At 33.3% G+C, this 26,527-nt stretch overlaps 4 protein-coding genes across 14 annotated transcripts; 2 read left to right on the top strand and 2 right to left on the bottom strand.

Annotated features, from left to right (window-relative positions):
* Positions 3,723-6,164, top strand: LOC107618946 (putative cyclic nucleotide-gated ion channel 13). Of its 11 annotated transcripts, none has more exons than XR_002353799.1 (5): positions 3,723-4,037; positions 4,826-5,059; positions 5,201-5,390; positions 5,601-5,650; positions 5,752-6,164. XR_002353799.1 is itself a non-coding variant. In XM_021111069.1 (5 exons), the coding sequence occupies exons 2-5, from the start codon at positions 4,892-4,894 to the stop codon at positions 5,791-5,793; spliced, it is 414 nt and encodes a 137-aa protein (XP_020966728.1). In that variant the 5' UTR covers positions 3,723-4,037; positions 4,826-4,891; the 3' UTR covers positions 5,794-6,162. The 11 variants fall into 11 exon arrangements, 4 of the variants coding, with proteins under 4 accessions (XP_020966728.1, XP_016176626.1, XP_020966729.1 ...); XR_001615436.2 differs by having other exon boundaries at positions 5,201-5,323; positions 5,752-6,159; XR_002353800.1 differs by having other exon boundaries at positions 5,743-6,159.
* LOC107618947 (endonuclease 2) lies at positions 6,274-8,590 on the bottom strand. Its single transcript, XM_016321142.2, has 9 exons — positions 8,302-8,590; positions 8,026-8,200; positions 7,851-7,958; positions 7,697-7,752; positions 7,534-7,617; positions 7,353-7,445; positions 7,200-7,267; positions 6,716-6,789; positions 6,274-6,623 (listed from the first exon to the last, which is right to left on the bottom strand). Exons 1-9 carry the CDS (start codon positions 8,410-8,412, stop codon positions 6,529-6,531), a joined length of 864 nt encoding a protein of 287 aa, XP_016176628.1. The 5' UTR covers positions 8,413-8,590; the 3' UTR covers positions 6,274-6,528.
* Positions 14,367-15,330, bottom strand: LOC110266983 (uric acid degradation bifunctional protein TTL-like). Its single transcript, XM_021112095.1, has 4 exons — positions 15,172-15,330; positions 14,943-15,044; positions 14,722-14,848; positions 14,367-14,572 (listed from the first exon to the last, which is right to left on the bottom strand). The coding sequence occupies exons 1-4, from the start codon at positions 15,328-15,330 to the stop codon at positions 14,367-14,369; spliced, it is 594 nt and encodes a 197-aa protein (XP_020967754.1).
* On the top strand, positions 25,637-26,500 carry LOC110266982. The gene has a single exon (XM_021112094.1). The coding sequence runs from the start codon at positions 25,637-25,639 to the stop codon at positions 26,498-26,500; it is 864 nt and encodes a 287-aa protein (XP_020967753.1).

The raw sequence follows: 26,527 nt of genomic DNA, 5'->3' as shown, positions 1-26,527 counted from the left end.
GAATTTCGTAAATGGGTTTGGTAGAGTAGGGTGCAACACCCTATATGTCTTAGCTAGCTGCTACAAACAGTAACCAGTAACCTAAAGTGTGAGAGACTGTGTACTCTTTTAAACTAGAAACTCGCATGCAGTTATCTTCATGTGAATGTGATATTTGAAAATCCAATGATTTAACAAGTTTGACTAAATCATCGTCTAACGATTCTTAACTATCGACTAAATTATGATTACTTATGCTGTAACATCCATCATAATGGATATAGTTAATCCATTGCAATGGTATTTTTTAATATAATATTAGTAGTAACATAACATACATATATGCCATGTATATGTTAATATAGTGTTCTTTTTTATTATTTGATGAAGTGTTAAAGATTAGATCAAATAGTCTATACTTAGCTTTATCTAATCTAATATTAGAAATGATGATGATGCTTCTGTAATCATGGATCAAAACACAAGGAAGTTAAACAAAATGGAACATAGTGATGTTATGTTGTTAAGAAAGGTAACAGAATCGGCAAATCAAGAAATATATGCTTAAAGGAACGGGGTTTTCAACGCACTTTTATTAGAATCGATTCTGACCTATAGCAGAATCCAAGACAAACATACTAATAAAGGTTCTTTCTCAAGTAAATAAGTTCTAGGTTTAATGCATAAAGAATTTCTCAATACCATACACTGAAACAATCTAATCAATCATCTAATATATATTCTTTAAGAGATATAACTTTTGTAGAAACCAGAATTTTCTATAGTATTTGATTGTGAAGGCTTGAGTTACAGGCACTTTCTTCTACTTCTATTGATTTGTCAAGCACCTAAAGAATTGAAATGGTTCTATGCTAAGGGTTATCTAGTGCAGAAAATTTAACATTTTTAGGCCATAGTTTAAGAACAATGTTATAAGACCAGCATAATTTATTATTTTTTACCAATAATTAATTAATAATATTTAAAAATATTATCTAAAAGTATTGAACAATTAGATTGTTATCCAAAAATATTAACTAATATCAATTAAAATTATTAGCCCTCAAATTTTTGTGAGTTTAATACTCAGAATCTAGCTATACACATTCGTATATATTTATTTTCAAGGAATAATAATTGGTTGACTCTATAGCGATGAATTGTACTGTATTAGCATTTTTGTGTTTCTATGACATTGTGACCCATAATATATAACCTTATTCAAGTAATTAAGGGGTCTTGATCACTTGTTTTAGTCCAACAATCACAGTCTGATCTCTTTTTTAATCAAGAGAGAAAAATGGTTCTGTATTGAAGAATTTCTCTTCAAAAGTAACAATAATATAATTTATATTATATACTACTGTAGCTCTTTTTCCTCATCATAATAGTACTTTGTTTATTAAGTAATTAAGTTTTGTTGACCGACTAATAACATTGAGAAGGTGTGATTTGAAAGAGTTTAAGACTTGAAAATGAATGAATTCATGGGACCCGCATAGGCATACATAGCTCACTGTTGCTAAGAGCCTAAGATGGATTTAATTTCCAAATAAGTAACGTCTTTGACTGAACTAAACTAAATGAAAACTACACAGCAATGGAGAAATACAATGTACGGTGAAGAATTGGTAAGTAGGGACACTTGTATGTTTTCTGAGGCAGCTAGCTGTTTCATTTATTTTCCTCACATGGGACAATTTCATACATACACCTCTATGTAATAATGGATGAGTAAGTTAGTGACTAAATGGATAACAATCTAGTTAAATTAATGGAATGAAAAATCACTTCTTCATATCATTGTAGAAATGTATAAGCATCAGTATTCAGAATGAGCTATGTAGTGAATTTTAATTGGGATGGTAATTTTAAAAGTGAAAAATGTTAGTAGAGACAATATTTTCTATTAATATTAGTCATATTTTAGGTTAATATTTTATTTTTATATAATTAAAAGTTATAATTTAAAATTTAAGATTTAAAATTTAATATTTAATATTTAAAGTATTAGTCAAGTATTGATAAAAAATAATAAATTTTATTAATTGCGTAATATTATTCTTTACAAGTTTTAATTGTGTCAATCTTGCATATTATTTAGATATTTAGATAATTGTTTTAAAATTTCATAAATTAGAGAATAAATTATTTCATGTTTATTATAGATTCAATTTTTTTTTTCTCCTTTGGTTACGTGTGTCTAAATTAAACAGGCGCACCTCTGTAAACAGAGATCCAAACCATGTGTGCCAAGTACGAGGAGCCAACGACCCTCTCAATCTAGTATCAACTGATAACTACCAATTTCAATAAATTATGCATGCTCCATTAGATAAGATTCAATAGCAATGGATTTGTAAATAAGAAAAATGTTATATATACTTTTTTTTGTATAATCTTTATCCTTAATAATAAAAATAATTTATAAATGAAAAACGATAAAGAGTTATTTTTTTATATCACAAAAAAGTATAGAAAAACATACATATATAAAAATAACACAAATATCATTTTTCATTAATTATTTCCATTGTTCATGATATATAACATGGGAACAGTGTGCACCGTGGAATATAACTATATGAAGGACCTATCATTGAAAGGGCTATTCACTTAGGCATAAAGAATGGATGAGGTTAAGTTTAAAAAGTTATGTGACGGTGCATGGTGGATAAGGTTGATATTTGTGAGTTGCCTTTAATTTTTTTAATCTGGAAGTGGTGGTTTATATGACAAATAATGGATTAAACACACTAGCAAATTCTTAGCTAGTCACATGCATGTTTTATAATTGTGACGAGCGTGATATACATGACACTAAATGTATAGGTAAAGCATATATGTCCGTTGAAGTCAAAAGTACATATTAGTTTATCAAAAATTACATATTTTTTAAATTGATCATATTAAAATTTTTTTTTAATTAAATTCATCGTTCAAAAATTTTAAATTAGTCATCATCGTTATTTCGTTACTTTTATTTCGAACGATGTCAGAATTTATTAATATAGTACGTTAAATGACACAACAACATATCTAATAATTTTAATTAGTAATTAACATGATAAATTTATAAAATTAAGTTAAATTAATTCAAATTGAGAGATTCTAATGTCTCATGGTCTCTTCTCAATTAAGTTTTGAATTGATCTAATTTCGTAAGTTTATCATGTTAAAAATTAATTATAACTTTTAAATATATATTGTAGTATTATTTAACCTATTTCCGTCACCAAAGAATGACAGAAGAATCAATGTAATTAACTTGATATTATATTTTTTAAAAACAAATTTAATTTAAAAAATCTTTTAAAATTAATTTAAAAAATAAATAATTTTTTATAGATAAATTTAACTATTTATTCTTATATTAAACTCAAAAATAGGTACTAAATTGATAAAATTGAGAATAGTTAGGATCCTTTTATAGCAAAATTGTGAATAGAGAGTACTTCTAGTTGGGCAAAAATAAAATCATAATTGGAATCAATCAATCAACAAAAGGATATTTTGTTTTTACGTGATGCATTCCATGATATTCAACTATGATGATAATCTTTCACTTTTTTTTAATTTTTTATTGGTGAAAACTAAGGTGTTAATTTCACGTTAAATTTATAGTTAAAAATTGTTAGGTGATAATATAATTAAATATATTAAATTATTTAATTATTTAATTATTTTTAATTATTAATTTTATATAAAATTAATTATATTTAAGTTTTATTTTTTTTTCAATTAATCGGCTATCCTTGCTCTTCGTTTTTCAGCGTCAAAGTTGCCCCAAAAATGATGAACAAATCCTAATCCAGGCAAAAGGTCTCGAAACCGGTCCGCTCGCCCTTCCTTGTTCCCCACGCTGTGGTGTTTCAAAGGTTTGTGTCATCCCTGCTGCGCCAAATGATGGTTTACGAAGCATTGGACCGAAAAAGGTTAAACCTGACCTCAATAATCGGCTTGCTGCTCGATTGGGGTCCAATGACGAGGCTTTACGTGGTTCCATTAGAAAGCACCATCTCCAAAACAATCTCTTCGCCGTGGCGCCGCCGGTTTAGGTAAGCCGCAAACCTCCTCTTTCCCCCTTCTGATAGTCCCCTCCTACTTCTGTTCAAAGTTCAATGTTCAAACTTCAATCTGCTATATTCCTCTATTTTGTTCTGAATATGATTATGAATTTATAATTTTACTAGTTATTGGATTGACTTTTGAATCTTCTCTGCTGAACTGAACTCAGTTAAACTTTTGAAGTCTTTTAGTTGAATTTTCCTCTATTCTATTTTGTAAGAGCTTTCCTCTTGTTTGTAAATTTAGCTTATACATTTGTGCTTTGAACATGAAATCTCTTCATGTACTTTGCAGATAAATGAGCATATAACAAGTTATTTGACATTTCTGATTCTACTCCCCCCTCCCTTGGGTTAAAAATGAATGGATGGAACTTTGAGAAAGATTATATCATCGAAAGCATTTTGTATCTTTTTAATGGCTTGATGAACGTAGAGGTGTAGGGGGAGTGCTTGATATGACTGTATCTGATCACTTGTTATCTGATTTTCTATCATTTTCCCTCCATCCTCTTTTGGGGGAGATTGGTGCTTAAATTGCATTCTGTTGGTCAAAACCTGATGAGTACCTTTGTGTGGGAAATCTGATTTGCAGTTTTCATTTCCATCGCTGGGTTGGTATTATTTTCATTCGTTATCAGGAATATGCAGTTTTGACATTTAAGACATCTGTGTATCTGCAGTTTTGTACTCTATGTTTAGCAGTGTATTGTACAAGTAAACAATTGGTGCTTGTGCATCTTGACTAATATTATGCAATTATACTTATTTTCTAACAGACATATTTGCAATCAACAACAACATTAGAGGAGATGAGGGTGAAAAGGAGAGATGCAGAATAGCGGATGTCTCATAGACTCCTCCCTGACAGCCTTAGGCAGCAAATCAGACAATATGAGCAGTACAAATGGCAAGAAACCAGAGGTGTTGATGAGGATAACTTGATTTGCAATCTTCCAAAGGATTTGAGAAGGGACATTAAGCGCCATCTTTGCTTGGCTTTGCTGATGAGAGTAAGTTTCTCCACCTACTTTGTCATGTAATCATATGCAACTACAAAGGTCTCTTTAAGATTGGATGACTGCATTAATTGCATAAAAAATAAAGGTAGGTGGTAGCTCACCAAGTCTAGGTGCCACCATATATGCCTCCAGGTTTGCTGCCAATGCACTTAGATTGTTGTGCCATAACCACACAAGGAAGACAAGGATGCCGGAGAGAATACCACCCATGCTGCTTCAGAAGCCTGCGGAACCTGATTTTACTGATGAAGAGCAGTAAGCTTCTATATCTCGGTGATCTTTTCGTAAAGAAACGAGGCTGAGTAGGAAAAAAAATGAAAACGTAAGATAAATGTTTTTCAAGTTGTATATATAAATATTGGATTGGATTGTTATTCAATAGAATTTTCATTTCCCTTGGTAGCAGTTAATACATCTTTTTATTCCTTAAATATGTAGAATAATATTAATTATGAGATTAATATTTTTAGTCTTCTAAACTTCGTTGCAGTTAAATACAGTTTAAAATTAATCTGGTAATTCCATCACTCAGGGCTGCCTGTTCTCGGTGCAATGTTTATCACATTTTTCGTGGAAACAAAGGTGTGAAATTTTCGTCATTTGCATTGTTCATCATTCCAAATAGTTTTTATTCTCTTTGCTTCCTTTCTTAGTTTAGTAATCTTATGTCTAAGTTCTTGCAGCTTATGTTCCACATAGAGGAGGCCAGAAAAAGGTCACGTTGAAATGAGACAATTTCTCTCATCATAATACTTGATGCCAATGACCATATTCATGTTTACTGCCACAAGTTTCAATCCTGAAACCAGAACAGCATGGTTGGCTGCTTGGAGGTATGCGAGTGGTGGTTCTTGACCAAACAAATTCCCCAATGGATTGAACATCGAATTGGGATCCAATGCCTTCGAATTTTGTACACTAGATGGAAAATCACAGTTGACTTAGGACATGGGAATTAGAACTTGATCACATCTCACTGCTTTGCTTTGGTCCTTTGTTTGGTTCGTTTTAGCTACTTGGACTATGTTTTTTGCAAGTTGTGATTAGTAATTACTGTAAGCAGGTGCAATATTTTTGCAAAACTTTTCGAACCCCATTTTTTGGCTTTTATTTATCCATACTCAGTTATGACTTATGATAGATGCACATCACGGTGCACATACACGTTTATATATACTTTATTAAGCTTTAAATGAAACATATCATAACAAAATAACATAAACATCTGTAAATGTACCACATTGGCAGATTCAAGTAACAAATACTCGTAATAACAGCAAATGAAGACTTGTGAGGCTTAACATATGAGCAAGCTCAATACCTTATATCAATATAATATAATTGAGAAATTCGTTACCTAGGTACCAATACTCCAATAGAGAGGGTTTTGTGATTTATATATTGGAGACCTATTTTAATATTTCAATAAGCTACATGATTAATGAACACATAATGCGGCATCAGCCAAAAATACGATTGAGAGTTGCAGCAAGTCTAACTCCTCCCTGAGCTAATCGCAAATTGACAGTTGGTAAACGTGATAAGAAGTAATCATCTGCAGAGCAGTTCATGGTAATGTCACAAGTGATGTATAACAAGAATAGCTTAATTTCCATTATAAGTTTATAACTCTAGTTAATGCCTTACCTCCGAGCACTGAACCTTCGGTGACACCCTTATATGCCCATTGACACGCTGCTTTTATACTTTCAGATGCATATCTGAGAAGCAAAATCAAAAGGCTAAGTATGATTTAGGTTTATATACATGTATAAAAAAACCAGTTACTAAATCAGTTATTTATATAAGGATAAAGTATATTTTTTGATAAAGTATATTTTTGTCCTTAAAATTTACTAAAAGTTTCAAAAATACCTCTAGTGAATATATTTATAACTAGTTCCCAAAATTGTGTTAAACTGGTGCCTATTCATTCATCGAAGAGTCGATAATATGCTAAATCATTTTGACAGAATGATGTAGTAGTGTTCATTCATTCATCAAAGAGCCATTTTCTTTATAAAAAAAAGAATGAAGTATTAATATCAAAGCAAAAGTTAAATTGATTATTGGCATCTGCAAAATTTTCTTGAAGGAATGAAGGTATAAACATTGGGATCATGGGACATACATATCTGGGCATGTTGTCTGATTGGAATTGCAGGTTTCCCATCCTTTAACTTCGGAATCCCATTCTTTCTGTGTCAGAAAATTGTGAAATAAACATTAAACTTATTAAATTAAGACCACAGACAGCATCTAGCTTTTGCATAAAACAAAATACCGTAATGTTTTCTTGAATGGCATTGATGAAGTCGCCTATCTCAGAACCATAGAATCTTTCTTCTGCTGTCTCAATTATGCTATCATCCCAAACCTGCATGATATCAATAAAATTCAGCCTCTATATAGTAAAATATATGATAGATCATGTTCTTGTATTTGATATGAGAATTAGGACTAACATGGTGAAGATTTTGCTTCTGTTTGTACCAGTGAACATCAATTGTGTTACCTCCCTTATCTCCAAGAAACCCAACATGTAGAGGCTGCACACAAAAATGCCAAACTAAGATATATATAATCTTGATGTGTGGGTGATTTTGAATGGTTTCATGATGCATATACCTGATGGATATCTCCCATGAAATGAGAAAGGAATAGAAGAGCTTGAGTGAGGTTATCTGATAAATAATTCATACCATATCAGAGTGATTTCAAACAAGCTAAGAATTTGTTTAATGTTGTCAGCAAAGAAAATCTCTACATAAGAAGGATTTACATTGAGAATGAACTTTGTTTCTTCCATAGCTAAGAAGCTGGTTGGTGTAATTGTTGATAGCTCCCACAACACATCTTCCCTTTTCTCCATTCTGATCCTTGCAATCCCCTGACCAAGTTATTCTTAAAGTTAGTGTTGAATCATTTACATTGAACTAACCAAGTTAATAACTTACGGTTGTACTGGAAATTGCAGAGATTGTCCGGTGTATCAGCAAAGTGCAAAGCTGAAGACCAATGGAATATGAACTTGACATGATCAGCCCAAGAACATACACTCGCCAGGTCATTTTCTGCATACTCTGGCAGCAGTTTCTTTACAGCCTCCGATGCGGTGTCGCCAAGGCGAGACTGTCCACATTATGAGATAGAAAGAAAGGAAGAGAGAACAATCATGATGATGTATGTAAGTAAAGTGATGTTGGAACATAGATTCCAAATGAATGAGTCACCTGAGCAATCTTGCAAACTATGGCATGCCCATCTTCTCCCCAGCCTTGTGTGTTTGGAAACAGAAGCATCAATGAGACTATAACCACTACCTGCATTCTGTAACACTCCATTTTTCTCTGCTACTAAACAACAATGATGCAAATGATGTATGTGTGAAACTTTGAATTAGAAGGACCTTGAGTGTGTACAGTGTGAAGTGTGAAGTGTGAACTCTGAAAAATGTAACCAATGTTGAGCGTTAGATCAACTTTATGGTTCAGATCAATTGCCTTTAAGGTACTTTTTAGTAATAAATAGGATTCATTTCTCTCTATATAAGTTGAATTATATATTTGTGAATTATTTACATATGATTTGTTCCTTATTATGACAGCATTCAATAAATTTATTTATTTTGTATATTTATTACCAAAAACTCTGTTCAAGAGGAACACATACGGTTCAGTGGTCAAATATTGAAATAACTGCCACGTCATCATTAAAAACAAGAGGAAATTCAATTATAAACATTGATTTAGAATTATAATTTGTTTTATCCAATTTGGCATGTGATCAGGATATACCAATCTATGTCTTCGTTATATTCCTGATCTTGGAATGAAGTCATAGTTTTTGGAGCCATCTAATATCATATATGTACATACTATATAATTCTACCATATTAAATATATACTAAAGTTAGTTATTAAATTAATTATTAATATAAAATATATATTAAAAATAAATTAAACTAACATATATATTTTCTACATTAGGAGAGTTGTGTGAAATCACAAGGGATTGGGATATACTTGTAAGTTCGACTTTTTATTTGTAATTATTTACAATGTTTAATAAAGTTGGGTAAAAATTTAAGAGTTATTTCTTCTCATTTAAAAAATTTTGATACATGTACACTAAAATCAGTTACTAATACATTTACTTGATAAGATTATTAATTTTAATATATAAATAATATTTTTAAGATATTTATATAGTATATGAGGATTTTAACTTTGGAAGAAAATTTGAACTCCTATTTGTCCAGTTGTCTTTTAAATATCATGTCTTTCGTTGGTAAGCCTACTTATATCTTATATAATAGTAATAAAGTGAAGAATCATAATAGTTACATACTTACATATAAGATTGAAGATGATTTACACAAATATTTCTTAGCTAGGTATTTTTGAAATTGAGTCACATCTAAGGACCAAAAAATAAAGATAAAAACAGAAAAAATGAAAGAAAAAAATTATAAACGGTTTCTAATAATTATCTCAAAAAATAATGAAGTCTTCAATAAAAAAAATATCTTTTTCGACTTTTGAATTTTATTTTTGTGAGACTGGTTAACTTATTTATTAATATTTTTTCTTTGTATTAAACTGTTAAGTTATCTGTTAAGAGTCAATTAGGATTGGCAAATTTTTTTTGTTAGAAGTCTCATTATTTTTTAGGGGTAATTGTTTGTTTTTTTATTTTTTTGGTTATTTTTTTAAATATATTGACTAAATTTATTGTGTAAAACTAAAAAATATTAGTGATTTTTATTTAATTTTTATTTATAAAAATTAAATAAAAGATATATTAGTAATTAATGTGTCACATAAGCAACAACAACAACAACAATAAAGTCTTGTTCCACTAGGTGGGGTCGGCTACATGAATCAAACGACGCCATTGTGCTCTGTTATGTATCATGTCTACAGGGAGACCGTTTGTATGTAGATCTCGTTTGACCACCTCATGGATGGTCTTCTTAGGTCTACCTCTACCTTTCGCCCCTTGTCTATCTTCCATCTCATCCACCCTCTTGACTGGGTGTTATATCGGTCTTCTTCTCACATGTCCAAACCATCTGAGACGCGATTCAACCATCATTTCCACAATGGGTGATACTCCAACTCTCTCCATTATATCTTCGTTCCTTATTTTATCCAATCGTATATGATCACTTATCCATCTCAACATCTTCATCTCGCCACACTCAGCTTAGGTTCGTGCTCCCCTTTGGCCGCCCAACACTATGTACCATAAAACATAGCCGGTCTTATAGCGGTACGCCGGTGCGATAGAATTTACTTTTAAGTTTTAAAGGCACTTTAATGTGTCACATAAGCATGTTGTAAAAAAAATCATTGACAAAAAATAAACCAGTCTCACAAAATTAATTATCAAAAATTAATTATCAAAGATCAAAATGAATTTTTTTAAAGCTTTTGTAATCCTTAAAAGAAATTATAAAAAATAAGGATAAATATTCAAAAAAAAAAAACTCTTTTCTCTCTGCCTCGTCATCATGACAATGTTTTTTTCTTTTTGTTTTCATGTTTTATATTTTAAATTATTCTATCTTTGTTATTTTCATGCACATATGCTCTCACTTATACATATTTAAATTATGGTATTACTTTACGTATATAAATACAAAAATTTAAAAGCTAAAAAAAATACTCCCACTCTCACTTATACATATGCTCTCATATCTTCTCATATCCATGAGTCACACGCGCTAAAACTACCTTCTCTTTCAATTTTAGGTGCGATTCTTTATGCAATATGTATTACCATCTTCGTTGCGATTCTATGCCACATCCGCTATAATAACCTTTTCTAGTTTTTGCTACTCTTTTTTTCTCCTTGTTTAATTCTATATTTTCGTTTTTGCATCAAGGAAAATTTCTACTCCTTCTTTTTGTTTGATTTCTACATTTTTTATTTTTACTATTTCATGTGTTTAATTTTGTTACTTTTTGTTTGATTTTAGGTATGATATCTTTATTTTTGCGTTTTTTGATTTTTACATTTTTGTTTTTAAATCACAGTTCTTCTTCTTTTCGTTTAATTTTTGTTACTTTTTATATTTAGTTTTGTTACTTTTTGTTTGATTTTAGGTTATGATTGGAGTACCAGATCTAAAAGAAATTTTCGGAAAAGAGAGAAAAAAGATTAACATTGGGCAAGAACCACCCCATAATATATGTTTAATGTTACAGTATTTGGGTTATATATGTAGTTGATTCTTGGCAGAAAGTTAAATTTGAGAAGAAACAAGAAACAACTATTAAGGATAGAGAATAATAGTATACAATAGTAATGTGCAAAATTATATTGCTATCTTTTTTTGTATTGCTGTCTTTTTTAATTAGTCATTAGTATCATATATATATATGTATATATAGTAAATTTGGCTTAACAAGTGTGTAATTCTAAAATGAAATGATGCTTGATTACTCTCATTATAAGTTTTTGTTTCTGTTCTAATTTTTTTTTTCTTTCAAATTTATCACTGCTCTTTCTCAGAGTTAAGATTACTGTTTTTTCTTACCTTCTCTGAATTTTTTATGGTATCAAGAGCCTATTAGTTTTAGCTCCACAATGGAATCATCCTTTCTGATTTAATAAAGAAGACCTTCTCCCCAATTGCTGAAAAACTAAATGAAGATAACTACTCTACATGGAGGTACCTTACAATTCTCACTATTAAGAGTCTTGGTCTTAAAAGTCATCTTGACCCCTCCAAGATTCCTGAGCAGTTTACAACTAATGTTACCAAGAAAATGATAACATAATCTGAAGAATACAAAACCTGGCGCCAGAGAGATAGAACCCTCACAACATGGCTTGTTGCTTCCATGACTAATTGTTTCAAGAATAAAGTGATTCACCTCTCAATATTTTCTGAAGTATAGGCGTGATGATTACTTTCAGGTAGTCTCCTTTACTCGTGTTCAAAGTCTGAAGAGTCAATTGAGATCGTGCAAGAAAATAGGTTCCGCTGCTAATTACTTGTCCAAAATTAGAAGAATTGTTGACGCTCTATTTGCTGTGGGATATGAAGTGCCAGAAGATGATCATCTTCAAGCTATTATTGAGGGTCTTTCTGAAGAATATACCGTGTATATTTATTCCGTAATAGCAAAGAGACGGTCTTTTAGGATTGTAGAGGCTGAATCATTTTTGCTTTTCCATGAAGAAATGCTTGAACGCTTCAAGAAACTAACCTCTGGCATGTATATAGCCCATTATGTGCAGAATCCTTCTCAAAATTTTGATTCCAACAGAGGTAATGCTTTTAGAACAGGACGTGGAGGCAGAAATAGTAGAGGAGAAGGTAGATTTGGATACAACAACAATAACACAAGAATGCAGTGTCAACTGTGTGGAAGGATGGATCATGTGGTATGGAACTACTATCATAGGTTTGATCAGTCTTTCAATCCTAATTCTGGAAACCCTAACTCATCTTCTCAGCCTCCCTACCTTAATGCTCAACCTCTACCACCCTCTTCAAGTTTCCATCAACCAACTGCATATCTCATAAGCTCTTCCTCCTCCATAAGTGATACTGCCTGGCTTGTAAATTTTGGTGCGAGCAATCACTTGACCCCGATCCATCCAATTTGCTAACTTCCACTACTAGTAACAATGACTCCGATCAAGTGTATGTAGATAATGGGTCAGGTATTGCCATTCAAAACTATGGTTCTTCAATTTTGCATGATCCATATGCTAATGTTACTTTTCGATTACAAAATTTAGGGAGTAGATCCTCTCCAGTAGAAAAAAACTGGATGGTGTCCAGTGTTAAATCTAACCCTTTACTGTTCTCTCTCTCATATTTATTTTTGGTCTCACATATAGAATTAAAGGTGAGAGATCACACTTCATTTCCTCAAGTGTTAAAAAAAACCGGAGAGGATCTATTTCCCAAAATTTACTCCATGTACCCCAAATTTTTCAAAATCTGCTTAACGTTTCTAAGTTTGCAGCTGATAATGGTGTCTTTTTTTAATTCTGGCCTAATTTCTGCCTTATTCATGATCAGGCTACCAGGGAGTTTCTCTTACAGGGCATAGCTAGGAATGGGATCTATTCCTTTCACAATCTCAGAGTTCCTAGGTATGCTTATGAGAAATCTACTTTATCTTACAATTCTACCTATTCTCGTAAACCTTTTAGTAATAATAATCATTCTATTTTAATACAATGTAATTCAGATAGGATTAGCAATCAAGAAATCAATTCTCCTAATTTTTGTGCTTTTAAGGATAGAGAGTAATAGTGTACAATAACAGTGTGCAAAATTACATTACTGTCTTTCTTTACATTGCTTTCTTTCTTAATTAGTTACTAGTGTCTTTTTTAATAAGTCTTGAGTTTCAATAGTCACTGTTCTTTCTTACCTTCTAAATATTTTAACAACAAGATCCATAGATATTGAAGCTAACTTGAGAAAGTTATATGCTGTTACTAGTCCTGTAACTGTTACGTTATGAATGGTTATTAAAACGTCACAATCTTTAACTCCACATGCTGGAAACCATGAACAACAACTATAATGATTTAGCAGCGGTTTTTTTAACCGCTGCTAAATAGAATCTGCCAGCTATTCTTGTGGCGGTTTCAAGGGGCGCTACCAAATGATCTCATTTTGCAGCAGTTTTTTAGTAATCGCTGCGAAATATACCCGTTTTGTAGTGATTTTAGGGAACGCTACCAAATAATCTCATTTTGCTTCGGTTTTTCTGTAACCGCTGTAAAATGTACAGTTGTTGAATACATTGATACTCATTTTGCAGCGGTTTTTTTCTAACCGTTGCAATATTATTTTTAAATTGAATTTTTTTTTTGTATAAACATTATTGCCGTCTTAAAACTATTCTAGTCCTCGCAATTTTTTTTACTGAAAAAACATGTTTCAAATATTGTAACTTAATGCATTAAATAAATTTTTATTTTTGTGTTACATAAAAAATAAATAATTAATTAAAAAAATATTTATAAATGAATAACTAAAAATAAATTTACGTATCAGATTTTCTCTTGCACTATCAGCCATTTTGAGTAAGTATTCAACCATAAATGGTAACATAAAAATCAAGTGAACGTCCGAATTCATAAACTCAAAACAAAGTTCAATGGAGCATAAAAATCATAATTACTAAAGTAGACAAATAAGTTTTGAGTCAAAATTTCTCATCAACATCATATTGACCTGGCCAGAAATACTCTGTCAGAAATCCGCTGCAGTGACGTGATAACGGATCTGATAAGTCATCTCCAAACTATGGCAACTTGTTCAGATCGAAACCCCTTTTGCAGCACGTACGACATCTTCTCTATGTTGGGTGTTTAAAGTTTCATTGTCTTCTGGAACCTTATTGAGCTCAACATCCCTGGAGATGTCATATCCACCAGAGGAGATAACATCTAAATCGTCTTTTGAATCAGTGTCTGCTCCATCTAGAGTGTCAGCAACTATTTCACCTGAATATTCAGCTGACACTGAATATATGAACATGCAACCAACAATATATAAATATACTTAAAAGATACTGATAACTTCCAGGTCATTACCTAGTTATTAAGGAAAAAAATTGCAGAATTATGGAAAGAGGACTTTCAACATTAACAAATACAAAATTAACTATTACCATCTCCTTCATCGGTAGTTTGGACAGATTTCTTGGAAAGAAGCTCTCTAATAGCACGTTCTATATACTTCAATTCTTCTGTTGAAGCAATCTCCAACTCAACACCATGCGAGTTATTAAAGCGCATCTGAACCATAATAAAATGTATAGTTGATGGTCTTTTTTGTAAAGCATATTGTGTCTTTGTAATTCACTTTCTATGCTAGAAATTTATTTCTAACCTTTAATTCAGCAAGTATGTCTTCAGATGTCCTTCCAGCTACAAATGTCACAAAAATATAGCCAAATTTCTTCTCGTATCTTAATCCCCATTCATGAAGTTCCTACAAAATTTAGCATGAACGTAACAACTATCATTGGTTAAATGTTGTACGCATATATCAAAGTAAAATACTTATTAATCAAATAATGTTTAACTTAAGTGTTTAAGGGTACGGCTAATAAACAGACCTGCACAGTAGCTTCGTTTGCCGTTTCCAAGTATTCATTAGAACAAGATCGTCCTGATAAAGCCTCCAACCAAGACCTAACATTCAACTTACGGTACCATATGTCTCTGGCAACCGTAATTGCATGTTCCAATGAAGAGAATGGAGAGGTCATAGCCATTTCGTTAGCGAATGTTGTGCCTGCATAGTGTAACGGCCTAGCCTTTAGCCTCGAAGAAACGGCGCTTTTTCGGGATCAACCGGAATTTTTATGGAATTTTTAGGAATTTTAGTGCATATAAGCACCTCCACTACACAGGTGCTATGTCATCAAGCTGCTGAGTCAGCAGCTTGACTGCACTAGACACCTCTCCTAATCTAAGCAGGCACGTCGCAAAAAGTTGCGTTTTTGAACCACTTCGGGTCCGAATTTCAAAATTCTGATTTCCGTAGTTTGTCTCTATGTGACGAGCCGGTCTCGAATTTCGAGAGAAAAATTATATTAATATAATATTTATATATTATTATTTTATTTGAAATATTATATTATTATTTTCTCTAATGTGGTTAATGTTGATCTATATTTGGTAATATAATAACTGAGCTAGAAATCTACCGGTAATGGATAATACCGGCATTCTTAGATGAACTTAGCAATGCTAATGCTTCATCATATATCTTTTATTCTCATGATTATCATGTTACTAGTATTATTTATACTAGTAAAGCTCATGTTTATCCTTAAGTAGTATAATCTGATGTATCTAATTTTCGTAATTATCTTCAGAATGATATTTTATTATTAAACTCTGATGAGTCAGCACCCAGTGACACGTGGCTCTCCCAGAGTTAGCCACCACATGTTTCCTTTCTTGCTCTCCAAGCAAAGCTTTCTTAAGGAAAAAGTAAGAAATACTTGTGTTCTAATACATCTAGCTTCCGTAATTATCCTTTCTTGAGATATTTTTACACCAAAATTTAGGATAATGCTTATCCAAACCCCACGTTCTCCCATGTATCATCATTACTATCATTTTTACTTTCTAAACAAGTTAGAATTCGAAATTATTGAGAGAGAAATGGAAGAACTTCCATGAAAACTTCCATGAACACCTAAGCTTCTTTCTCCGTTCTTTTTCAAACTAAAACCCCTATCAAAAATCTAATCCCCGTTGCTCTTTGGTTTGGTCAAAATCAGGTAAAAATCGGTTACCGAAAAGATTGAAAAACTAGTTGAAAATCAAGTTGAAATCTGATGAACTTTTGGAAAAATATTTTTGGTCTTTGAAGGACAAGAAAAACATTGGTTTTGATGATTTTGGGGTCAAATTATAATTATTAAAAAGTTTGGAGTTGAAAGTTAATTAAAGAAAAGTTAAGGGGCCAAAGTGCAAATATTAAAAGTTAAGGGGTCAAAATGCAATTTCCAAAAAATTCAGGGGTCAAAATGTAATTTTTGAAAGTTAAATAAAATATTATTATTTTAATATTAAAATATTAAAATATTATTTTATTAATAATATTATTTTATTAATAATAATAAAATATTGATAAAAATTGGTCATTCATATCATTAGGAAACTTTTCAGATTCTTATATCTGGAAAAGAAGTTTGGATTTATGGTTAATTAACTGATTTCTTTTGAAAAGGTTTTGAATATTTGATTGTTAAACCATCGATTTTCAAAGGATTTAGAAACTTGAAAGCGGACATTATAAATGGACTTAACTATGAACCCCGACCTTACTAAGAACTCCCCAGTTCTTACCCCTTACACCTCTTCAGATGGACACGGGAGTCATGCCCTACGAGATTAATCATCTGTACATCCACGACGATCCAGTGCGCAACTACAAGTATTACATCCGATGTGCGGCACCTTGTGTACGTAATTATATAGTACGTGACCCTGAGATCGAGGATATCTCTTCTGGTAGCAATGAGCCAGATGGGGCACCAGCGAGCAGGCATCATCACCTACCCAACGGTTTTCTGTGAGGGGCTTTTGGATCAGAGACGAGGAGACTTTTGAGGCGTCCATTCTAACCACGGTACCTTAGAGTGTTTCCCTCACTTGTACTAGCATGCTCAGAGGGAATAGGCATGTCATAGAGTTAGCCTAACCTGGGTGCCAGCTTAGGGGCTTTTGGACAGGCCAGGCCCCGGGACGTCTTATGTATATATGTGTATATATTATATGAGTCACTAACTGAAGGATGCTGTGTTATAATTCCTTACTAGTATAACTGAGCTGCTTCTGCATTATGATGTATATTGTGGTGTGATATTCTATGTATTGCCTTCTACAATTTCTTAAATGTGTGTACTCATGTTTCGTTGTTATACTCTATGTATGCGACTCTAAACTACTATTGTTTTAAAAAAAAAATTACTCGAAACTCGCGAGGTGTTAACAACGAACAGGCTTATATTTATTAAATATTACTTAAGTTGGGGAAACAAGTTGGTAACGTTCAACTTTTAGTATGATCATGACATGCTGGAAGTTGGGCCGTTACACACAGTATGATGAGAAATCCTCCGTTTTCATTACTCTTGTTACAACACCATTTTATATTAAATATATTTGTCAATGATAACAATATCGTAATTCAAGATAATTTACTCGATATCATAATATTCTTTATTGGAGGTTAAGAATAATAACAATGATGATGAGAACAACAAATCCTTGAAAACTAACTTTTAAAAGCAAAAATTGTTGGAAAAAATGAGAAACTTGTGGTATTCATGAAAATCAACTTAAAATGAAATCTTAATTCAAATACGAAAACACATATAGTAATGTAACCAGCAAACTGCGTACATCATGAACACTGTTAAACTTATCAAACACACACAGATACTCTAAAAATGATGTACATGTTTTGCCATATTTTCACTATGCCACATAATCGATGTTATCAGAAATATCTGCTACTGGATCTTCTATATCGTCATCCTTTGTCAACTGTAAATCATTGATGTCACCTGCTGCTGACATGTTCAACCCGGGCTGAGGAGAAAAAGTAGCTTCAACATCTTCATTCTCTCCTCCCATATCATACAAGTCTCGTGATTTTACATGAACCACTACACTCCATTCTTGATCTACTTCATCACGTACATAGTACACGAGATGAGCTTCTGATGCCAATATGTACGGTTCATCCTCTTCTTGATCACCGGTGTAAATTAGACGAATAAAATTAACGCTGGTAAGGCCCAGATGGTCTTGTTTGATTCCTCTGCTCGTAGTTGTATCAGCCCAAATACATTTGAATAAAACCACTGTGAAATGGCAGCTGTAGTTCAGTTCGATTATGTCCACAATTTTTTCATAATATGGAACACTACCAACAGCCACTCTGTTGTCACGCATACTAGCATAACTTCTTGTATTGGATGACACATAAACTCCACTATTTTGTGTTTTCAACCTGTCTTCCTTTGTGATAGTTCTAAACTTGTATCCATTGATGTTGTATGCCCCAAAACGTCTTGCCTGAAGTATGGGACCACATGCCAGCAACTTCATTTCTTTTGAATGGACAGTACTGTCCATTGGAACCTAGCACCATAAATTATAGTTTGTTCGTCTAAAAATTGGACTTTATAATTTATAATTCTAGGGCACAAATAGGTTGGTCTGGTTAAATTTCTACGAACCTCACGCTTGAACCGGCGAGGAAATTCTGCATGCACAACACGGTCTATCTTAGTTTGCGACCTTGTTTGATCCCGTAATTTTCGCTTGGTTTCTGCCCTAAATGTACTTTACGACATAACAAGAAATTAGTCCATCGACTGAGTGTTTGAAATTGGTTATAATCGTGCTTAATGATTACATGTGCATACTTACTCAATAAATGGAGTGACGACCTCGCAATTGACTAGCACATAACGATGTGTCTGATCTCTTTCCATTGGGGTCAGTACAAAATGTGATACAGCCCCATAAGCTTTTCCAATTTCTGGGAACATATTACATCCTGTATTGTTTGTAACATCAATTTCTGAGAACAGTAATGCTCGCTTTGTTTTGATATAATTCTAGGTCACAGTTTCATTAATTTCTCACATCAATTGGAGACTTATTTTTTGGGGATAAAAAATTTTTGCCATGTCATCTTTAATAGAACCAAGTTTGTCTCCTATATTAGCACCTTTAAAAGTTGATACCAGAGCTTTTTTTGATTAATTATTTTCATGTATTTACTACTATTCAGACATTAAAATTGTTAAATAGTGCACTATATTGTTTAAAACTTTATTCATGTAATTGATATAATCATTGTGCACTATTGAGTTTTACATTGTTGTTATTTTGCTAATTGTCTAATGACCTTGTGTTGTGTAAAGGAATAGTCAAATGCCAAGAAAACCTCGGTACACCGTTAGTACTGCAGCCGGAGCTGTAGCTTTCCCTGATAGTCAAACACACGCTACTCCGGTGAGTTATTTAATGCACAACTTAGATCACATGTTCATTTGCCTTTTAGGATAGACTTTTATTCAATATAATTTGTGGGAATACTGAAAAAAATTGGTTGATTTACTAAATACTTTGATTTTAGCATACGGATGGAACACATGATACGGGTGCAAATACTTCTAGTGCACAGCGACGTGCTAGAGTACCTCCACCTCCGCATTCCGACAATGGTGCTCGACAATCCCGGGTTAACGCTATACCATTTAGACCACCGCGCAATGAAGCACGGCTGGCTCCGTCAAGTGACATTCGGGATGCTTGAGCTCTTACGATAAATAAAAAGCGTCCGGATTTACATGAAGTTGTAAACGACCATTCAGAAGATGAAGACTATGACCCGGAGGCGGATGAGGTCGAGTCGTTCGATGACCATGTGGACGACTTATTTGCTACACATGAAGTTGAACGCCAAGGCAATGCCAACGGCAAAAAAAAGGACATCGATTATTGGGTTGTTGATATCATAGGTATTCTTTTGATGCTAGTTTCTTAGGAAGTGTAATTATTCTTATCCGTGCATTCTAATTTGTTGAGTAAACTAACATTTAAAGTTCGTTCCCTCTGTTAAAAAATGGTGTGACTTATTGTATGGAGCTGACTGTTAAGGAGGCATTAGCACTTCCTCCTGGAAAGAAGATCGTGCTAAACCATAACAGAGAGTTGCAACAAGTTTATCAAGCAGCGGGCCTATTGAGCGGGTTCTTGGGGACATTGGCATATGATTTTCAACAGTTACCAATTTCTGAAAAAAGTTGGAGGACAATGAGCAAGGCTTCCAAGGAGCATGCCTTTGACCAGTTTAAGGTAATGTTTAGTATTTCTTTTATAAAGTAAGGCGTTACCAATGCTTAGTGTAAAATGCTTTTTTTATCTATTAAATGAACACTACAAGAAAAGATTAAGATGCACACACATGATATCGACTGTATAGATTTTTTTATAGAATATCGAATAATTTCTAATGACTTTTTTGTATAGTGTAATTTGCAGTACATTATTATATAACTCAATCCCCAATTAATCTGGTCCTTCATGTATAACAATGTAAATACTAGTCGTAGTAATAATAATAACAATAATAATGAAAAAACTTAGAAATCTCATGAGAATGTTAAAGCTGCTCCTATTGTAAACAATTAGAGAGTGAGCAGCTATAGGTTATGATTTCCGGTTAAATGAAAATGGCAGGGGAAAATAAATATGGAACACATATGCTCGTAGTTGATTCTGTTACCTTTCTAACTTTGAAATTTTGAATGTTTTATGGTTTTAATTATTTGTTGAGAGATTATTTAATTATTTCCTAACTATGGGGTTGCTGTTTTTATGTGCTGCTATTCTCTATTAGTAGGTGGAACCATTTGGTTTTTTATTTTTTTGTTTTAGCCTGGTAAATTAGAGAAGAATAGTGCATGTTGGGTTTCTTTTTGTTCACTTCTTTGAATTTTGTTGCCGAGAATCAATCATGTCTAATGATGTGTCGTTTGATAATATGTAAGTCTGTTTGAGGTGGTTAATGATTATATATTTTCTTTATCTTACTATATTGGTTTGCTCCTTGTCAACCATCCCGACCAAAAATCCCTTCACATTTCAACTTGGTTATTGTAGTCCATGCCTGTAGAAAGCTATTGTAAAAGAGATTCAGCCTGATTCCTTTAATAGGATTTGAAGGGTTCATTTGTAAAAAATTTCTAACGGATTGTATTAGTAACTAGAATCATTATTAAATGAAGTGATATATATTTGATCACTACTAAGCTGGTCGAGCAAGGGGGATTCGGTTCATACTTTGAAGGTGATTAGGCATGCTTATATTGGAGGTGATTCTTGCTATTTATATGCTTATATTGGTTGTCAAACTTGCATTTTGAACTTAGCCTTTAGGATAAAGTTTTCATGGTGGAAAGTTCTCAATCATATTTGTTTGTGTGTTGTGTTGATGAATCGTGTATATAGGTTCTTCTGTGATGTAGAATGGATTTGGAGTTAAAGTTAATGGTTACAATGACGGTGTGAAAGCACTGATGTCAATATCGTTATCATCTTTATTGTGTTATCTTATGATCTGAACTACTTGTAGCGAGTCTTCCACTATAAGGACGATGGAAGAGGGATCATAAAGCGGGGAATTGTACAAAGAATAGGAAGTTCTTGGAGGAACGCAAGAAATCATTTGTTCCATAAGGTTTATGACGAAGAACTGACTGTTGCGAAAAACCTCAAGCGTGATAAGGACGATATCATAAAGCGGGGAATTGTACAAAGAATAGGAAGTTCTTGGAGGAACGCAAGAAATCATTTGTTCCATAAGGTTTATGAGGTTTATGAGACTTTTGAGGAAAACCTCAAGTGTAAGTTAGCAGGAATAGAGGCAAATCACTGGAAAAAGTTCTTCACCTTATCCTTTTTTGTGTTTCTTGAAGTTGTACATGGCTGACTTATAAAACCATTAACATTGTAGTAATTTATCCCGATAACATTTATGTTTGTCGTTTTGTGTGTAGGAGAAGTGTAAAAAAAATGCCATTAATCGTTCAAAGCAACTGTACATACATACCGAAGGTTCTAAAACGATGGCAAGAAAGAGACACGAAGAAGTAATTAATTTAAATTCAGTTCCAGAATGTTGACGTGTTTCTGGTAATATGGTGTTGTCTGTTATATGATTGTGTGTTGATGATTGTTATAGGAGCTACAACAGGGAAGGCCTATTGGTAGAGGAGAAGGATGGACCATGAGTCATAAAAAAAGAATAGTTCGTATATGAATGAAGATGCGCGTGTGGTTGGGGTAAATCATCTGCTTTACTTTTTCAAATTTCTCTTTGCAATTACTACCATTGAATTTAAATTAGTGTAAATCTGGATCTCACATGTTTACAGGAAGCAATTGAACTTATTGAGAGCCAAGATCCCTCCAACAAGGAATTTTCATAGAATGATTCCCTTGCACAAGTGCTTGGGAAGGAGCACCCAGGAAAAGTTCGTGGACTCGGTTTTGGTCCATGTCCCAGTCAGTGTTTTCGTAACATTTCACAGTAGTCTGACTACGGTGTACAGATTGAGGAGTATCAGATGGAGATTGTAAAACTTAAGGCGGAAGCAGCAAAACTCAAGGCAGCAGCAGCAGAGAAAAAGGCAAAGAGACAGAGAATGGAGGCAGAGGCAACAGAGGAGAAGGCAACAATGCAGAAAATGGAAACTTTGTTAAGATTCATAATTGAGCAACAAAAAGGTAATTAGACACCTGAAATAGCTGCAGATTTGGATTCTTTGAGAAGTGCACCAACCTCATCCCATGCAAGATGATGTACGGGCAGCTATTGATTTGAATTATCAATGTTGGAATCTGAATACTCTTTAATTTTTTACTATCATAATGACTTTTGAGATATTTATTTGTAGTTTTTTATTTTGATGACTTTATCTGTATTTTACAGTCATCGATGCACTGAATTCAAATAACTATTATAATGATTCACTTTTGTATATATTTTTGTTTTGTTTCGTAATTTATAGTTTGATTCGCTGTTAGTTATTTTAATAAGTTAACATAACTGAGTAGAAGAACGTATAAAGAATAAAAGAATTGGCATATTTAAGTGTAAATTCGGGTTCTTTTTTAAAAAAAAAAAGTGTAACTCTACATTTGGCAGTAGTTTTAAATCCACTGCTATATCTTAATAGAATAAGTCAACGGATGGCATTTTGCAGCGGTTAACAACTGCTGCCATCTCCAACAAATATTTAGTTGATATTTCGTTGTTTTCTAATATAAATCGTTATGAATTACTACTAAATATGCTGAATTTATTGTGATAGTGAAAAAACTACTACCAAAAAGTTCGTCGCCTTATCCTTTTTTGTGTTTCCTAAAGTTGTACATGCCTGACTTATAAAACCATTAAAAGTGTAGTAATTTATCCCGATAATATTTATGTTTGTCATTTTGTGTGTAGAAGAAGTGTAAAAAAATGTCATTAATCATTCAAAGCAACTGTACACACACACCGGAGGTTCGAAAATGATGGCAAGAAAGAGACACGAAGAAGTAATTAATTTAAATTCAGTTCCAGAATGGTGACATGTTTCTGGTAATATAGTGTTGTCTGTTATATGATTGTGTGTTGATGATTGTAATATAATTTGATGATTGTTATCTGTTAAGGCGGAGGCAGCATAACTTAAGGCAGCAGCAGCAGAGGAAAAGACAAAGAGACAGAGAATGGAGGCAGACGCAACAGAGGAAAAGGCAAATAGACAGAGAATGGAGGCAGAGGCAGCAGAGGATAAGACAAAAATGCAGACTATGAAAAATTTATTAAGATACATAATCTAGCAACAAGGAGGTAAATTTGCCACCTGAAATAGCTACAGATTTGGATTCTTTGAGAAGTGCACCAACCTCATCCCATGCAAGATGATGTGCGGGCAGCTACTGATTTGAATTATCAATGTTGTAATCTGAATACTCTTTAATTTTTCACTATCATAATGACTTTTGAGATATTTATTTGTAGTTTTTTATTTTGGTGACTTTATATGTATTTTACAGTCATCGATGCACTGAATTCAAATGACTATTATAATGATTCACTTTTGCATATATTTTTGTTTTGTTTCGTAATTTATAGTTTGATTCGCTGTTAGTGTTTTTTAATAAGTTAACACAACTGAGTGGAAGAACGTATAAAGAATAAAAGAATGGGCATATTTTAGTGTAAATTCAGGTTTTTAAAAAAAGTGTAACTCAACATTTGGCAGCGATTTTAGATCCGCTGCTATATCTTAACAGAATAATTCAACGGATAGCATTTTGCAGCGGTTGTTAACCGCTGCCATCTCCAAGCAATCATATTTTTACGATTTTGTAGCGGAAAGAATCGCTGCAAAACTATACCGCAGCAAAATACCATTTAGCAGCAATTGTTCCAATGATTGCTTTTAGCCGCATGCTATCTTTTAGCGAATATTTCAACCGCTGCTATCCGTTTGACAGCAGTTAAAAATCGCTGTTAATCTTTACCATAACCGCTCCTATTTGCCGGATATGATGTAGTGTCAGCGCACTCATTATCACATCAAGGAGCCACAAGGAAATCATTGCAACCTGCTGTCGCCTCTTCTACCGCAAATAATAATATAGATTCTTCCAAGGGCCACAAATCATTCGTGGAGGATTTTGTATGTAGTTGATTTGGATTATTGAAGTATAATATAAAAATATAATAATTAATTTTAGTGTATAAATAACATATTTTTTTATATCGTATGATACAAAAAAGTGAAATTGTTACCCTATAGAGGCTCACAAAAGCTAGGTTAGCGTTCTCCTTTAATTTGTGCAATCTTTAACCATTGTTATTAGCATCACCTTGGCCACTGGTAAATTGTTATAACGATTAACTAAGTACTTTTCTTAATAATAATACTTTGGCCGATTAAGGATATAGTGTAGATGCAAAGAAATCTACCCAAATTAAAACAAGGCAACTATAAAATTTTCCTTGTATGTATATCCTCAAGTAATAAGGATAACGAATTAGGGAAATTTCGGTGAAACACAGTTCCCCTAATAGTATTACACGTTTCCATGGGGGCCAGCAATAGTTAGATTAAAGATTTTGTATATTACTACGCACGAGACGCACATGGATAAATTAGTAGCATTAATATAATAATATATATAGTTCCCCTATTTGTTTGGACCACACAATATACAATGCGAATAGGCGTGTATTCAAATCTGACTGTATATCATAAGTTCATAATCAAATCTCACCCTTGACAGTTGACACATAGACATATAATTGGCAAAAAAGATAACAAGCAAAGTTAAACAGCGAAGCAATGACTCAATCAAACCATCACCTTTTTCTTAGACGGAACGAATATTCTTTCGTTTCTAAGTTCTAACAACTAATTTTCCCTATAAAATCACCCTTTCATTTCTCTTTTTTCTTAGTTAAAAGCTTAACCATATTAAAACATGCAACTTCCTTCCATTCACAACAATCTCGAAACTGCAATAATCTCTCTGCAAAAGAAAAACCCTAATTACGTTTTCACAAATTCCATTTACTCCTTCTGCAAATGGGGTGTTCTCGTTATCGCATTCCTCGCCACCTTCCGCACCATCACCAACATTCTCATCATCAGGTTCAGCCAAACCGCTCCTTCTCTCTCCTCCATCCTCGATGACGATGACTTTAGTGACATTGACGAAGACGATGTCGTTTCTGTATCCTCGTCTAATTCCGATCCCGAAGATGAAAGCGAAGAAGACACAGCTAAACACAGAGATGGAGAATATTTCCGTGTTAGAGGCACAAGCAACGATGACGGAGGATTCTTGCGCCGGCGAAGCATCGGCGACCTCTTCTCGCTTGCGGAAATCGCCAACAGCAAGAGCGTTGTGAAGCTATGGGACACCATAGGATTAGGGCTGAGGTTAGGTTTTGATAATTCTGATTGCTCAGACGACGAATCTGTTTACGATCACAATGAGGAACCGGGAACCTGCTCCGTTGCCTCCGGCAACCCTCCGGCTCCGGTGATGTCTTGCGCATCAGCATCGCCCGCGGTCGTGGTTTTAGGTGGAGAGAGCGCATCGGGGAATTTGGCAGTGAGGCTTTGGGACAGCAGGATCCGGAAACGATCGCCGGCGGTGGTTGCAGAGTGGGGGCCTACATCCGACGGGGTTGATAAGGCTTACGTCAGAGATGACGGTCGTTACGTGTTGAGAGTTGGTGACATAAGGAACGTCAAGTTGCCGTTAGCGAACGTCAAAGCATCCTACATAGATAATACGTGGTGGCCTAACTCCTTCCACCTTCTTCTTCCTCCAATTTAATAAATAATAAACTAATAATGGAAAATT

Source organism: Arachis ipaensis, chromosome B09 (assembly GCF_000816755.2).
Source record: "Arachis ipaensis cultivar K30076 chromosome B09, Araip1.1, whole genome shotgun sequence".
In the NCBI taxonomy this organism is placed as follows: domain Eukaryota; kingdom Viridiplantae; phylum Streptophyta; class Magnoliopsida; order Fabales; family Fabaceae; genus Arachis; species Arachis ipaensis.
The sequence above is the reverse complement of the archived record's forward strand: the minus strand, read 5'-3'. Positions and strand labels throughout refer to the sequence as shown.